General features: G+C 43.1%; 1 protein-coding gene across 1 annotated transcript in view; it reads right to left on the bottom strand.

Annotated features, from left to right (window-relative positions):
* Positions 1-15,000, bottom strand: part of arfgef3 (ARFGEF family member 3) — a 55,202-nt gene that overhangs the window by 15,241 nt on the left and 24,961 nt on the right. Inside the window, 14 exon segments of the mRNA XM_062430452.1 lie at positions 4,667-4,769; positions 6,069-6,183; positions 7,427-7,603; positions 7,856-7,952; positions 7,954-7,985; positions 9,548-9,593; positions 9,595-9,693; positions 9,813-9,824; positions 9,826-9,917; positions 11,306-11,428; positions 13,308-13,449; positions 14,139-14,228; positions 14,230-14,286; positions 14,288-14,323. Of these exon segments, the coding sequence (XP_062286436.1) occupies positions 4,667-4,769; positions 6,069-6,183; positions 7,427-7,603; positions 7,856-7,952; positions 7,954-7,985; positions 9,548-9,593; positions 9,595-9,693; positions 9,813-9,824; positions 9,826-9,917; positions 11,306-11,428; positions 13,308-13,449; positions 14,139-14,228; positions 14,230-14,286; positions 14,288-14,323 (1,221 nt within the window).

Genomic DNA, 15,000 nt, shown 5'->3' on the forward strand with positions numbered 1-15,000 from the left:
GTTGAGATATATATTAAACTGAGATCAGACGTGAATCTTTAAGCCCTAAAAAAACAACAGAGATGAACACAAGAGTATTTAGAGCACTGATGTCTTTTTTTTTTTAAATCGCCTTTTTTTATCTGTAAGTTTTGTTTCACTATAAGAACTAAAAGAGAACAAAGAGGCTTAAAGTACGAAGAAAATGTTTCTGATCATTTTCACTTGATGCTTTAAAGAGAAACCTTTACTTTAACAAGCAACTTTAACTTCCTGTCGTCTGTTTTGACTTTTCCTTCTTTCCTTCCTCCATCCCCCCTTTCTTCCTTTCGTCTGTCCTTCCACCCTCCCTCCTTCTCTCTTTCTTTCCTCCCCCCTACCTACCTCCGTCTTCCTTCCTCCCTTCTTTCCTTCCTCCCTCCCTCCTTTCCTTCATTCTTCCTCCCTTCCTTCCTCCTTTCTTTCCTTCTTTCTCCCTTCCTTCCTCCCTCCTTTCCTTCTGTCCTTCTTCCTCCCTCCTTTCTTTCCTTCTTCCTTCCCTCCCTTCCTTCCTTCCTCCCTCCTTTCCTTCCTTTTTCCTTCCTTCCTCCCTCCTTTCCTTCCTTCTTCCTTCCTCCCTCCCTCCCTCCTTTCCTTCTTTCTTCCTCCCTTCTTTCCTTGACTCGAGGACAACAGGAGGGTTAAATATTGGATGGATTGTCATGTAAATATATTCATATTCCTCAGAGGATGAATCTTAGTAACTTTGGTGACCACCTGAGTTTACCTCTATAGCGCCACCATGAGGTCAAAATGTTAAAATAACAGCGAAAAAAAATAAGCAAAAAGTCATTTTTGTGTCTATTGAAAGTCTTGAAATGGTATTTTCTGGAAACAAAGAAAATCTGTCAGTCGCAGTTAAGATCATCATCATCATCATCATCTCTCTTAAAACGCACACGAGCATACTAACACACACACACATATACACACACACACGCACAGATGTGGCTCTAAGCTGTAAAGCTGCTTAGCTGCAGTCAGTCAGGCAGCTGCCACAGAACTGCAGGAACACACAACGTCTGCTGATAAAATGGCCTGGCGATGTCACCTCTGCTGAGCACACACACACACACACACACACACACACACACACACACACACACACACACAGACATGCACACACACACACACACACACACACAGACATGCCACACACACACACACACACACACACAGACATGCACATACACGCACACACACATACACGCACACACACACACACACACACACACACAGACATGCACATACACGCACACACACATGCACACACACACACACACACACACACACACACACACACACAGACATGCACACACACACACACACACACACAGACATGCACATACATGCACACACACTCTCTCTCACACACACACACTCACAAACACACACACCCACACTCTCTCTCACTAACACACACACACGCACAGACACACACACGCACAGACACACACACGCACAGACACACACACACACACTCTCTCTCTCACACACACACACTCTCTCTCACACACACACACTCAAAAACACTCCCACACACACACTCTCTCTCACACAGACACACACACACACACACTCTCTCTCACACACACACACTCAAAAACACTCCCACACACACACTCTCTCTCACACACGCACACACACACACACACACACACACACACACACACACACACACACACACACACACACACACACAGCTCGCTGCGTAGCTGAAAGGGGAACAGCAGGACTCGGCTTCCTGCTGAGACTCTACCTTAAATCTGTGATCACAGACCTGAAACATCACATTCACACAGCAGGAAACATCGTTAACTAATTAAACGAAGCTTCTTCTTTTCTCACAGAGCCGAGGAGGCTGGAAAAATGTCTCATATGCACCGATATCCAACTTTTAAAGCAACAGTTGTTTATTTTCTTAAGTGATTTTGATTCATTTTGGAAATTCATTTTTAAATAATAGAAGTCAATTAAACCCAACGACTTCTTGAACTTCCTACTTCACACAGTCAGCTACTTTATTCAACTCTGAAACAAGTCACTAAACTTTGAAGTTTAGCTGTTAATGTCTTTTAAGCTTTTTGAGTGATAACAGCAAGTTTACTGAATACAGTTGGTGACATCGCCTGTTAAAACGACTCTAACCAGTTATACAGCAACAAAATGTACAAAAAAGAAACCTCAACCCTCCTGTTGTCCTCAAGTCAAGGAAGGAAGGGAGGAAGGGAGGAAGTAAAGATGGAAGGAAAGATGGAAGGAAAGATGGAAGGAAAGGAGGAAGGAAGGATGGAAGGGAGGAAGAAAGAAGGAAAGGAGGGAGGAAGGAAGGAAGGGAAGGAAGGAAGGAAAGGAGAAAGGAAGGAAGGAAGGAAAGGAGGAAGGAAAGGAGGAAGGAAGGATAGAAGGGAGGAAGAAAGAAGGAAAGGAGGGAGGAAGGGAGGAAAGGAAAGAAGGAAGGGAGGATGGAAAGGAAGGTAGGAGGGAGGGAGGAAAGAATGAATGAGGGAGGGAGGGAGAAAGGAAAAGAGGAAGGTAGGAAGGAAAGGAAGGTAGGAGGGAGGGAGGAAAGAAGGAATGAGGGAGGGAGGGAGAAAGGAAAAGAGGAAGGAAAGGAGGAAGGTAGGGGGGAGGAAAGAAAGAGAGAAGGAGGGAGGGAGGAAAGAAGGAAGGGAAGAAGGAAAGGAAGGAAGGAAGGAAAAGAGGAAGGAGGGAAGGAAAGAAGAAAGGGAGGAAAGAGAGAGGAAGGAAAGAAAGCGAGAAGGAAGGGAGGAATGAAGGGAGGAAAGAAGGAAAGGGCAGAACTGCATGCAGAGACCTTTTTATACCACTACGTTCTCTGTAGCATTTAAGGCTCACACTGACTTACTTCTTCATGTTTGCTCTTTTCTTTACTGATATTTCTGATTGATCGTTAAGTTTTATTCATGCAAGGTTGTTGTACGGCTGCTTTTGTTGAGCTATGGCGCTTCTCCACTACACAGTTCTAGCACTACTCGGCTCGACTCGACACCAGGAACGATCTTTTCCATTAAAAAAAAGTACCTACTCAACGTGGGCGGGGTCGTCATAGCACGGCTCCGTTAAACTGCCGTGACTTCGTTTTATACGCGACACAAACACATAAACAATGGAGGACATGGAGGCAGTGGTGTACTTGCTGCTGTATGAGGCTTTCTGTCACACACAAAGCAAGAAAATTGAGCTGTATGGCTGTAACTATGGTAACGCTGCTGTCAGTATTTAAAAATTCCGGGTTTGATTCTTGTGTGGGACGGCTCATGACTCTTCCAGTGACTCTTTGACCAATCAGTGGCCGGCAGTCTGGTGACATCACATTTAGTATCGGCTCGGCTCGCTTGGAACCTCACCAGAGCAGGTACTAGAAAGTAGCAGGTACCAGGTACTATCCCTGGTGGAAACGCAAAAAGAACCGAGGCGAGTCGAGTCGTGCTGGAACTGTGTAGTGGAAAAGCGCCACTAGATAGCTCATCTACACATGAAACAGTCATCAGCACTGAGAAGAATGAGTAGAAAGGGTGAATGGGGTCATATGGACCTTCCTCCCTCCCTCCTCTCTTTCTTTCCTTCCTCTCTCTTTCCTCCCTTCCTTCTTTCCTCCCCCCTACCTTCCTCCCTTCCCGTCCTTCTTTCTTTCCTTCTTCCCTTCCTCTTTTCCTTTCTCCCTTCCTTCTTTCCTCCCCCCTACCTTCCTCCCTTCCCGTCCTTCTTTCTTTCCTTCTTCCCTTCCTCTTTTCCTTTCTCCCTTCCTTCTTTCCTCCCCCCTACCTTCCTCCCTTCCCGTCCTTCTTTCTTTCCTTCTTCCCTTCCTCTTTTCCTTTCTCCCTCCCACCCTCCCTCCTTCCTTCTTTCCTCCCTCCCTCCTACCTTCCTCCCATCTTTCCTTTCCTCCCTCCTTTCCTTCTGTCTTCCTTCCTCCCTCCTTTCCTTGCTTCTTCCCCCCTTCCTTCCTCCCTATTTTCTTTCCTTCTTCCTCCCTTCCTTCCTTGACTCGAGGACAACAGGAGGGTTAAAATAAATGAATGAATAAATAAATAAATACCAGCTGTAGTGGATCGACTTGTGTGAACTACAGAGGACGGTAAAGCTTTAAAAGCAGCGTTTGTGTCTTTCTCATTTTACTTCAATCAGTTTAATTGACTGATGAGAGATGAACAGAATAAAACCCTGACAGCGAGGAGGACTGTGTCAATGGGTGTGTGTGTGTGTGTGTGTGTGTGTGTGTGTGTGTGTGTGTGTGTGTGTGTGAGGTTACCTGAGGTTATCAGGCTTAATGTGGAGTGTCAGCATGTTGACAGTATTAACAGCAAATGCTTTTAGATTACTTCTGTCCTCACCAGCAGCTTCAGATCGGGGATGGATTATGTGGTTTACTACAGAGGACTGGTGTGTGTGTGTGTGTGTGTGTGTGTTTGTGTGTGTGTGAGAGAGAGAGAGAGAGAGAGAGTTTCTATTCATGTATATTTGTTCATTTTGCTTTTTTCTCCTGCCGTGTTTACATGTTAGTGTTTGCTGACACGACATGAGAGCTTATAGAAAATGCCGTTTAATGTTTAAATACTAGCGTGACTCTCTCTCTGTGTGTGTGTGTGTGTGTGTGTGTGTGTGTGTGTGTGTGTGTGTGTACCTTGACAGGCTCTAACGTAGCAGAGAAAGCATCCTGCAGAGCGCAGCAGGCCAACCTCCACATTTCTTCTGTGAACACTGGGCCTCCCGTCACCAACACATACCTGCACAGAGAGATGGAGAGGAGTAGGAAAAAAGAAAAGAAAACAGTGATTGTGTTAAAACCTTTTTAACCTTTTTATTGGCAGGTCACTGCAGTTTGTAGAAAAGAAATGAGGTAATTGTAGGGGCCATTTTCAGCTGCAGCTGCTAATAAATCCACATTTAGCAGTGTATGAGAGACTGAGTCAAATTAAAATAGAGAATATAACAGTGTCATGTCTCCCAGTGCAGCTCTGTGGCTCACTGACATGTTTTAAGTAGTTTTTGGATAATAACAGGAGTTCTACGACACAGATAAATAAGATATATCAGGCTTGGATACACACACACACACACACACACAATCCTCGTTAGTAGAATCAAGTCATTGTTAGCTTTGGTGTTTTTGTAGAATCAGTTAAAAGTTGGAGAGTTTGCCCCAGAATCAGAGACTTCCTGCAGCTTTTCATAGAAGAACCAGCACAAACTGGAGCTGAATCATTTGTGAGATAATTTCAATTTTCTTGCAGTTTCAATATCTGTTATTTCCTATGAGTGCCAGAAGCTGGATCACTTATTTAGACAAAGACTTATATCTCTTTTTGTACGTATCAAAATTATACAGAGTGACACTTCTGTCTCAATAAACCATCTTGGCTCAAATGGACCCCGTCTGTTTTGACTGTTCCTTCTTTCTCCCTTCCTTGCTCCCTTCCTTCTTTCCTCCCCCTACCTTCCTCCCTCCTTCTTTCCTTCCTCCTCCCTTCTTTTCTCCTCCCTCCCTCCCTCCCTACCTTCCTTCCTTCCTCCCTTCTTTCCTCCGTCCTTCTTTCCTTCCTTTCCTACCTCCCTTCCTCTTTTCCTTTCTCCCTCCCTCCCTCCCTCCTACCTTCCTTCCTTCCTCCCTTCTTTCCTCCGTCCTTCTTTTCCTTCCTTTCCTACCTCCCTTCCTCTTTTCCTTTCTCCCTTCCTCCCTCCTACCTTCCTTCCTCCCTCCCTTCTTTCCTCTGTCCTTCTTTCCTTCCTTTCTCCCCCCTACCTTCCTCCTTTCCTCTGTCTTCTTTCCTTCCTTCCTCCCTTCCTCTTTTCCTTTCTCCCTCCCTCCCTCCCTCCTACCTTCCTTCCTCCTCCCTTCTTTCCTCTGTCCTTCTTTTCCTTCCTTTCCTACCTCCCTCCTCTTTGTGGCACTTCTGTCTCAATTAAACCATCTTGGCTCATTGCAAAAAGAAAGAAATAACTACCAACTCTCTAGGGGAAATGGAGGGATGTGTGTGTGTGTGTGTGTGTGTGTGTTTGTGTGTGTGTGTGTGTGTGTGTGTCACCTGATGCAGGAGCAGCCCACTCTGGAGATGGTCTCCGCAGGTTCAGACACACAGGCCACCAGCAGCTTGAACAGATCCTTCAACATCAGGTTGATCAAAGACTCGTAACCGATATCTGTAAGGAGGGGGGGAGGACACACACACACACACACACACACACACACACACACACACACACACACACACACACAGATGGGACAGAGGTGGAGCAGCCACCATTTAATCAGGGTAAAGAGGACAGTGGGAGTAACAACAGGCCATCAGTCACTGCTCTACTTCACCTCGTACACGAGACGAACAATAACATCAATAACATGAAGCCTCTTCTCCCGACCGGTGTTGTAACCCCTGGTAACCACGGTGACCTAAAGTAGACTCTGACCCACTGACACCGGCTTCATATGTGGAAGAGAAAAAACCTTTTTTTGTCATGCTTGAGTCGCAGCTATTGAACTAAGAAACGAGTAATGGCAAGCGATAATATATTAGAGTCAGTGATAAATAAAGGTCGGCAAGGTGAGCAAATTCATTCTTTCCTCCCCCCTACCTTCCTCCCTTCATTCTTTCCTCTGTCCTTCTTTCCTCCTTCCCTCCTCCTTCCTCCGCCCTTCCTTCCTTCCTTCCTTCCCTCCTTTCCTTCCTTCTTCCTCCCTCCCTTCCTCCCTTCTTTCCTTCCTTCCTTCCTCCCTCCTTTCCTTCCTTCCTTCCTTCCTTCCTTCCTTCCTTCCTTCCTTCCTTCCTTCCTCCTTTCCTTCCTTCTTCCTCCCTTCCATCCTTCCTTGCTTCTTCCTCCCTTCCTCCCTCCTTTCCTTCCTTATTCCTCCCTCCTTTCCTTCCTTCTTCCTCCTTTCCATCCTTCCTTCTTCCTCCCTTCCTCCTTGACTCGAGGACAACAGGAAGGTTAAGTGGACTTATACTAATAATTACTTCATTTAAAATGAATGTAAATGTTTCCTGATCTCCATGGTTACCAGAGTAAATGTAATATGTAGAACAATTGTATTCCATTACCTTTATTTAATATAAAAAGTTATAATGTAAGATCATGCCAAACTAGTTGATATGGTGTTTTATTGACAATTTACTGTTTTTAAGCAAGTTGAATTATTTGGTACAAAGTTTTTATGGTTACACACTTAGACATTTTTGCCATAATCCTCTAATATATTCTCTCAAAATGGATTAAAAGCAGGAATTTGATGCTGGGTCCACAAAAAAAGAATGTGGTGCAAGTTATTCATACATTTATTTTCACATTTTAACCCCTTTAAATTTGACTAAACCACATGGACATAACAAAAAAAATAAAATAAAATAAAAAGTATATATATAATGCACTACTGTCTCACCTCTCTCACCTGAGTGTATGAAGCTGTTGACGTGCTCCACCACCAGCTCGCAGCACAGGCCGATGGCGTGTTTGAAGTTGGACGCCGCCACATCCCAGTAGGAGTGGTCGCCATGGCTACGCTGCAGCCACAGTGACATCACGGGAAGCAGCAGCTGGATGACGGAGAAGATGGCGAAACCCGGACCTGGAAGATGGAAGAAAGAGAGACATAGGAAACACATGATTAGTGGGACAGGGATCATGTGACACACCTGGGAAATGAAGAACATCCAATATTTAACCCTAAAAGCTCATTAGTCCCTTAAACATATATATATATATATATATATATATATATATATATATATATATATATTATATATATAATATATATATATATATATATATATATATATATATATATATATATATAACATGAGGGAGCTGTGTGTGTTACCTGGTATGTTGGTGACTTCTCTGAGCAGAGTGAAAAGCAGATCGAGGGTTGGAGGCTGATGTTGACGAGGACAGTTTGAAACGGCTGCTGTGAGCTGCCTCCAGTAACAAAATCCACACCTGGATCAAACCTGCAGGATCCGAAGATAAACAGAGGAGGTTAAAGAGAGAGTAGAGAGAGGGTAGAGAAGGTAGAAGGGTCGAAATATTTAAGAGGTAACTCATAAACCTACCTGTTCAGTCTGGTTTTGGATTAAGAACTGATTTATTTTATAGTCTTTTTATTCTATTTTATTGCATTTGTTTTACATTTTCCATCCTTTTATTTTTTTCTATTTCATTTTATGCTATTATAATTCTTATTATTCTATAAGTTTTATCTTCTTATAGATGTTATTCATCTGTTTCTTTTGTCTTTTAATCTCTTGTTTAACCTAGTTTTAGTCCAGCTTTTATTAAACTTCACTTGCTATTTAAATTTACTTTTCTTGTCTTTTTTAATCTATTTTAACCTACTTTTATTTAATCTTTTTATTAAACTTAATGTCTTTTATTTAATTTTACTTTTATTTTTTTCTTTAAAAAAATCTAATTTAACCCTCCTGTTGTCCTCGAGTCAAGGAAGGAAGCGAGGAAGGCAAGGCAGTTTTATTTATATAGCGCATTTCATACACAGTGGCAACTCAATGTGCTTTACATAAAAGAAAACATTTAACAGAAAAATTGAAAAAACATGGAATTTGAGAAATAAAAATAAAACCCAATCATCCAACACATACATACCCCCCCCCCCCCCCCCCCCCCCCCCCCCCACACACACACACACACACACACACACTAATAATAAAAACAAAGTACAGAAACATAGAAAGAGAGAATAAAATATTATAATATTGAGTATTAAAAATAAGATTGCAGCATAAAATAATGATTTGCTTTAAAATCATTAAAGGACATAGAGTGCAAATGAATGAGGAAGATGGAAGGAAGGGAGGGAGGAAGGACAGGATGGAAGAAAGGAAGAAGGAAGGAAAGGAGGGAGGAAGGAAGGATGGAAGAAAGGAAGAAGGAACGAAAGAGGGAGAGAAGGAAGGAAGGGAGGAATAAGGAAGGAAAAGAGGGAGGAAAGGAAGGTAGGGAGGAAGAAGGAAGGAAAGGAGGGAGGGAGGAAGGAAGGAAAGGAGGAAGAGGAAGGAAAAGAGGGAGGAAGGAAGGTAGGGAGGAAGAAGGAAGGAAAGGAGGGAGGGAGGAAGGAAGGAAAGGAGGAAGGAGGAAAGAAAGAGAGGAGGAGGGAGGGAGGAAAGAAGGAAGAGAAAAAAGGAAAGGAAGGAAGGAAGGAAGGAAGGAAGGAAAGAAGGAAGGAAGGAAAGAAAGAACAGTCAAAACAGACCCGGGAGGACACAAATGTTAACCTAGTTTTATTCTATCTTTTCATAAACTTTTTCTTATTCTCTTATTTTACTTATTTATCTAATTATTTAATGTATTTATAGATTCATTTTACATACTTTATTTATATATTTAAATTCTTTTATTTGGTCTTTTAATCTTTGGTTTTATTCCTTTCTCTTTATGTCGTCACTTGTTCTGTCTTGTGAAGCTGTGAAGCACTTTAAACTACACTAACCTGTATAAAAGCTGCTGTATAAATAAAGTTTTATTGATTGATTGATTGAAGGGAAGGAGAAGAGACCTGTGTCATCATCGAACTCCTGCAGGATACAGTCCATCCCGTCCTCAGCTGCTGATCGAGCGTTCCTGCGATCTCATCGGCAGGCTGGCGAGCCGAGCGCCGAGGAACACCGGCTTGGACGGCATCTTGTAGATCTTAGCCAGCAGCTGTCATTCAGCGTAGAAAGAAAAATTAATATTCAAGTCTGGAGGTTAAAATCTTGTGTGATCAATGAAGAGCTTTAGTGAGTATGTGTGGTTAATTGATCTCAGAGTGAAAAACACACCTGGGAACATTTTGCGGAGGTAGTCGAGAGCAGGCAGGCAGAGATCTGTGGAGCTGTAACCAGACACGTGGACACAGTCTCCGATCTCCTTGTAGTCCACCTCTCCTACAGGAAGCAGAGCAAGGAGGGTTAAACACTGAGACTCTGCAGCCATGAATGAAGGGATGGAAATGTTAAAATGAAATGATGATCATCTAATGATGAAATGTAATTTTTTTTTACCAAAAGTAAGACTGAATGCTCCTGAAAATGTCAAATGGTGTAACCACAAAATAATGATACATATTATATATTTTATCCACCTAGAGAGAAGAAAGAAATAACAAGAAGTAGGAGGAAAGAAAGAAGGAAAGAAAGAACTAGAAGTAGCAAGAAAGAAAGGAATGAATAAAGAAAGAAAAAGGAGGAAAAAGAGAAAGAAAGAAAGAAAAGAAAGAAAGAAAGAAAGAAAGAAAGAAAGAAAGAAAGAAAGAAAGAAAGAAGAAAGAAAAAAGAAAGAAAGAAAGGAGGGAGGGAGGGAGGGAGGGAGAAGGAAGCAAAGGAGGAAGGAAGGGAGGAAGAAGGAAGGAAAGGAGGGAGGGAGGGATGAAGGAAGGAAGGGAGGAAGAATGAAGGAAAGGAGGAAGGAGGGAGGAAGAAGGAAGGAAAGGAGGGAGGGAGGAAGGAAGGGAGGAAGAAGGAAGGAAAGGAGGAAGGAAGGGAGGAAGAAGGAAGGAAAGGAGGAAGGAAGGGAGGAAGGAACGAATGAAAGGAGGGAGGAAGGAAGGAATGAAAGGAGAGGGAAAGGAAGGGAGGAAAGGAAAGGAAAGAAGGAAGGAAGGAAGGAAGGTAGAAGGGAGGGAGGAAAGAAGGAAGGAAGGAGGGAGGGAGGGAGGGAGGGAAAAAGGAAAAGAGGAAGGGAGGGAGGAAGGAAGGAAAGAATGACAGAGGAAAGAAGGAAGGGAGGAAAGAAAGAGAGAAGGAGGGAGGGAGGAAGGACAGATGGAAGGAAGAAAGGGAGGAAAGAAGGAACAATACAGTATTGAATAAAGGAGGTCGATAAACTTTCTACTTTACTTTCCTCAATCTGCTCCAAATATTAAATAATACTAAATATTATGTAAATAAAAGAAAAGCTTCTTAGTGTGACGCAATTAAAAGTTCCCATCGATGTCAGATAAACAAAAGTCTGTCCCAGATATGTCGAGTATTAAACTATAAAATCTATATCTCTATATTATCTAACGGAAAAAATGATCCTGCAGAAATATGAAGAAAATAAGTGATTGTGTTTACTCATGCATAAATCCCCCCCCCTCCCCTCCCCCCCCCCTCCTCCTCTCATCTCAAGTATTAAAAAAAAAAAAAAAAGTGATGTAAATACAAACTGAACATTCATGCCATGAGCGCCTTAAATCAAAAGGCCCAGTTTTTACGGCCCGATACCAGGAAGAGAAAATAAAAAAAACATGAAATCCTCTAAATGCTCGTAGACGTAACATCTCGAGACGAACCTAAGCCTTTGACGAACTTCATGAGGCACATGATGTAGTCGGTGGCGGCGTTGGCAAAAACCTGGATGTTGTCAGTGTTGATGAAAGCTTCAAAGACATCAAAGACCGGAGCCTGGGACTTCCCTGGAGGAGAGGAAGGAAAGAGGAGGAGAGGAAGGAAAGAGGAGATGAGGAAGGAAAGAGGAGATGAGGAAGGAAGGAATGAGTAAAAAAAGGAAAAATAGAGAGTTGCATTTTTATGAGTGAAGAGACAGCTTCTTTAACCCTTTACATACTGCTCATATTCTACATCCTCTCCTCATAAAATGTGTTTATACCAAATGTTGAAGCACAGATCAGACCTTCCTGTCGTCCTCCCCATCTCTTTTGACTGTTCCTTCTTTCCTTCCTCCCTCTTTCCTTCCTTCCTTCCTTCCTTCCTTCCTTCCTTCCTCCCTCTTTCTTTAATGTTTCCTTCATTCTTCCCCTCCTTCTTTCCTCACTTCCTTCCTTCCTTCCTTCCTCCCTTCCTTATCTCCTTACTTCCTTCCTCTTTTCCTCCCTCCCTCCCTCCTTACTGCTTTCCTTCCTTCCTTCTTCCCTCCCTTCCTACCTTCCTTATTTCCTTCGTACCTTCCTTCCTCATTTCCTTCTCTCCTTACTTCCTTCCTCCCTCCCTCCCTCCTTACTGCTTTCCTTCCTTCCTTCTTCCCTCCCTTCCTTCCTTCCTCATTTCCTTCGTCCCTTCCTTCTCTCCTTACTTCCTTCCTCTTTTCCTCCCTCCCTCCCTCCTTACTGCTTTCCTTCCTTCCTTCTTCCCTCCCTTCCTACCTTCCTTATTTCCATCGTACCTTCCTTCCTCATTTCCTTCTCTCCTTACTTCCTTCCTCCCTCCCTCCCTCCTTACTGCTTTCCTTCCTTCCTTCTTCCCTCCCTTCCTTCCTTCCTCATTTCCTTCGTTCCTTCCTTCTCTCCTTACTTCCTTCCTCTTTTCCTCCCTCCCTCCTTACTGCTTTCCTTCCTTCCTTCTTCCCTCCCTTCCTTCCTTCCTGATTTCCTTCCTACCTTCCTTCCTGATTTCCTTCCTCCCTTCCTTCTCTCCTTACTTCCTTCCTCTTTTCCTCCCTCCCTCCCTCCTTACTGCTTTCCTTCCTTCCTTCTTTCCTCACTCCCTCCCTTCCTTCCTCCTGTCCTTCCTTGACCTGAGGCCAACAGGAGGGTTATAAAAAGCATCAATAGTGGATCTGACTGATCAATAAATGTGATTAAACCTTGATTAATGTCTCAGAGAGCAGAGAGAGTGTATTTATTAGCTTTTACACCACTAAACATCTCCTATCACACAATATCATGTCCTAAAACACGTCTCTTCTCCTGCGCTTATGATTGAGCTCTTTTAACCCTCCTGTTGTCCTCGAGTCAAGGTAGGAAGGGAGGAAGAAGGAAGGAAAGGAGGAAGGAAGGAAAGAGGGAAGGAAGGAGGGAGGAAGGAAGGGAGGAAAGGAAAGAAGGAAGGGAGGAAGGAAGGGAAGTAGGGAAGGACAGAGGGAAGAAGGAAGGGAGGAAGGTAGGGGGGAGGAAAGAAAGAGAGAAGGAGGGAGGGAGGAAAGAAGGAAGGAAGGGAGGAAAGAAAGAAAGAGGGAAGTAAAGAAGGAGTGAGGGAGGGAGGAAGGACAGAAGGAAGGAAGAAAGGGGGATGGAGGAAGGAAAGAAGGAAGGGAGGAAAGAGAGAAGAAGGAACAAAAGAGAGAAGGAGAGAGGGAAGACAGACGGAAGGATGGAAGGAAGGAAGGAAGGAAGGAAGGAAGGAAGGAAGGAAGGAAGGAAGGAAGGAAGGAAGGAAGGAAGGAAGGAAGGAAGGAAGGAAGGAAGGAAGGAAGGAACATAAAACAGACGGGGTAAATTTGACCCGGGAGGACGACACGAAGGTTAAAGCACTTTTTATAGCAATTCTAATCTTTCATTTGCATTTTCATTTTTTTAATATCACGTGTTGGTTCAGAGCAGTAAAAGTGAGACGGACCCATGGAGTATTCTCCCAGCAGGTAGTCTTTGGTGTCGCTCTTGCTGCTGTGGACGGTCCTCAGAGCGCTGAACAGAGGCCTCCATCCTGACAAGATCTGAGGGGAACACATCTCCACCAGCTCACCTATCGATGTGATCACCTGCAGGGAGGAAGCAGAGAGAAGTCACTAGAATAAAGGTGCTCTGGTAGAAGTCACTAAAAACACTGTGTGGTAGAATAAAGGTGCTCTGGTAGAGGTTTGACTTTGTGTCATGATATCTGGTCAAAAGCTAAATCTATTTAACTACTAGTAAGAGGCATATTGCACAAAAACAACAAAAAATTTTTAGGGGGATTTTTTTTTTAGGGAGGATTTTTTTTTTTTTTTTTATGGAGGATTTCGTTTTAAAAAAATTTTTATGGAGGATTTTTTTTTAGAAATTTTTTTTAATGGAGGATTTTTTTAATTATTTTTTTTAAGGATGATTTTTTTTTTAAATTTTATGGAGGATTTCGTTTAAAAAAAGTTTTTACCTATGAAAAAAAAATCCTCACAAAAAAAAAAATCCTCCTTAAAAATGTTTTTTTTTTTCAGTGGCCTTAATACTCTTCCATAAACTGGAGACATTATTGAAGTTGAGTTTAATTTTTCATCTGTTCACACAGTTTTTAAACAAATGATGTTTTGAAAACATGCTAAACCGTTTGGTATAAGACTGTAAAACATAAAATTAAAGCTCAGTAAGAAAAAAATATATTTGACCCTACAAAGGTTTATATGAAACTAGTTTGACTTATCGATGATTTATTAACATTAGAAAAGAGAAGATCTTGAGTGGCGTCCCGTACCTGGTCCCTGCACTGTCCCTCGTCACAGAGCTCCAGCTGCATGATGTGCTCGAAGGGTCTGAACAGCGCCTCGTTAAAGTGGAAGTGTGGGAAGCTCGGCCCAGCTCGTCAGCACCTCCGTCAGAACGTCGTGGATGAAGGAAACGGCCCTTCTGGGATACGTGACGCTCCTTATGACACGCAGCCTGAGAGAGAAAAGACATTTTTATTGTGTTTCCAGTGAACTTCAGCTGCAGTTTTAATCATTGTTTATACTCGTTTACCCATTTATTTAAATAAACCTGAACATTAAAGGTATTTTTTATTGTAGCTTTTATACCTACAATATTTTAACCCTCCTGTTGTCCTCGAGTCAAGGAAGGGAGGAAAAAGGAAGAAGGAAGGAAAAGAGGGAGAAAGGAAGGAAGGAAGGGAGGAAAGGGAGGAAGGAAGGGGGAAAAAGGAAGGAAAGGAGTAAGGAGGGAGGGAGGAAAGAAGGGAGGAAGGGAGGAAGAAGGAAGGAAAGGAGGAAGGGGAGGAAGGAAGAAGGAAGGAAAGGAGGGAGGAAGGAAGGGAGGAAGGAAAGGAAGGAAGGAAGGATGGCCAAAAGAAAGGAAGGAAGGAAAGTAGGAGGGAGAAAGGAAAAGAGGAAGGGAGGAAGGAAGGAAAGAAGGACAGAGGAAAGAATGAAGGAAGGGAGGGAGGAAGGAAGGAAAGAAAGAAGGGAGGAAGGAAAGGAAGGAAAGACAGAAGGAAGGAAGAAAGGGGGGGTGGAGGGTAGAAGGAGAGAGGTAGGAAAAGAAGGAAGGAAAGAAGGGAGGAAGGGAGGAAGGAAGGAAGGAAGGAAGGAAGGGAAGAAAGGAAGGAGTAAGGAGGAAAAGAG

Source organism: Scomber scombrus, chromosome 12 (assembly GCF_963691925.1).
Source record: "Scomber scombrus chromosome 12, fScoSco1.1, whole genome shotgun sequence".
Lineage (NCBI taxonomy): Eukaryota > Metazoa > Chordata > Actinopteri > Scombriformes > Scombridae > Scomber > Scomber scombrus.